The following is a 970-nucleotide window of genomic DNA, read 5'->3' as shown; positions in this document are numbered from 1 at the left end:
TTTTAATTGTAATATGTATTATAATTTTTATTGACAATATTTTATTTAACAGATGAATGTAATACGCCACTGCATTACGCGGCCAAATCAGACTATAAAGAAGCAATTGATTTTTTTCTCAACCAAGACTGCTATATCGGTCATATGAACAAGTGCAACACACCGCCTATTGCGGACATTCCGATGATCACATTATCAAGCTATTTTGATAGGTATATGCAGAAGTTGGACGAACAAACGAAAGAGTCCAAAATTGAGTTCAATTATCGCTGTTTGAAGCCATACCACGATTCACAGATACAGGATTCGGATATTCGCAAGTTTCCTGAATTGGTAGTTGTTATATATATATGTATTGCGTGAAGTGGTATAGGCATTTAAAGAGAACGCGAGTTGCGAGCATTCGTGCGAACAGATAATTGGAGCAACCCGTGCCGAACTCTCGTGTAAGACGCTGATTGGCGTAAGTGGATTCGGTACGAAATCGGGTGCGCAGGGCCACCGGGGCGAAGAGTCGACCACGAGACGAGCACGTGAGAGCACGTGTCTAAATCCGGAATACTATTCTCTTAGTATTTTCTCGCTCGGAGTTAATAAGTGTGAAATTGTCTTTTTGTACGAACCACGTAATAAAAGCCATATATTACTAAAATACAACAGTAGTATTCATGTATATCGCCGACGACAGCAATCTTAAACACTTGTTAAAGCATCCGCTGCTCTCATCTTTTCTTTACCTTAAATGGCGTAGTACACAAAACTTTTTAATTTTTAATTTTTTTATTAACACTTCCTTTTATGTCCTGCTAAATTTTTACATTTATCGTATGGCAATAAATGACAGTTTTCCGAGACAAATTGATACGCATTTTGTTAATGATAGTGGGAATAATAGTGTTTATTTTAGAAATTTTGTTTTTAACCTAAAGCCTCATGAAAATACAATAAAGCTAGATAATGAGAGTAGAGA

The 970-nt window shown here is 36.6% G+C and overlaps 1 protein-coding gene across 1 annotated transcript in view; it reads left to right on the top strand.

The window, feature by feature from the left end:
• The window catches only part of LOC105457287, a gene marked incomplete at its 3' end in the record, with an annotated part of 3,963 nt that extends 3,000 nt beyond the window's left edge, over positions 1-963 (top strand). Inside the window, exons 5-6 of the mRNA XM_011701880.1 lie at positions 115-337; positions 664-963. Of these exons, the coding sequence (XP_011700182.1) occupies positions 115-337; positions 664-963 (523 nt within the window). The remainder of the gene's footprint in view (positions 1-114; positions 338-663) is intronic.
• Positions 964-970: the final 7 nt, after the last annotated feature.

This window comes from Wasmannia auropunctata, unplaced genomic scaffold (genome assembly GCF_000956235.1).
Source record: "Wasmannia auropunctata unplaced genomic scaffold, wasmannia.A_1.0 LD335296.1, whole genome shotgun sequence".
In the NCBI taxonomy this organism is placed as follows: Eukaryota; Metazoa; Arthropoda; class Insecta; order Hymenoptera; family Formicidae; genus Wasmannia; species Wasmannia auropunctata.
This window is presented reverse-complemented; position numbering and strand designations above follow the sequence as displayed.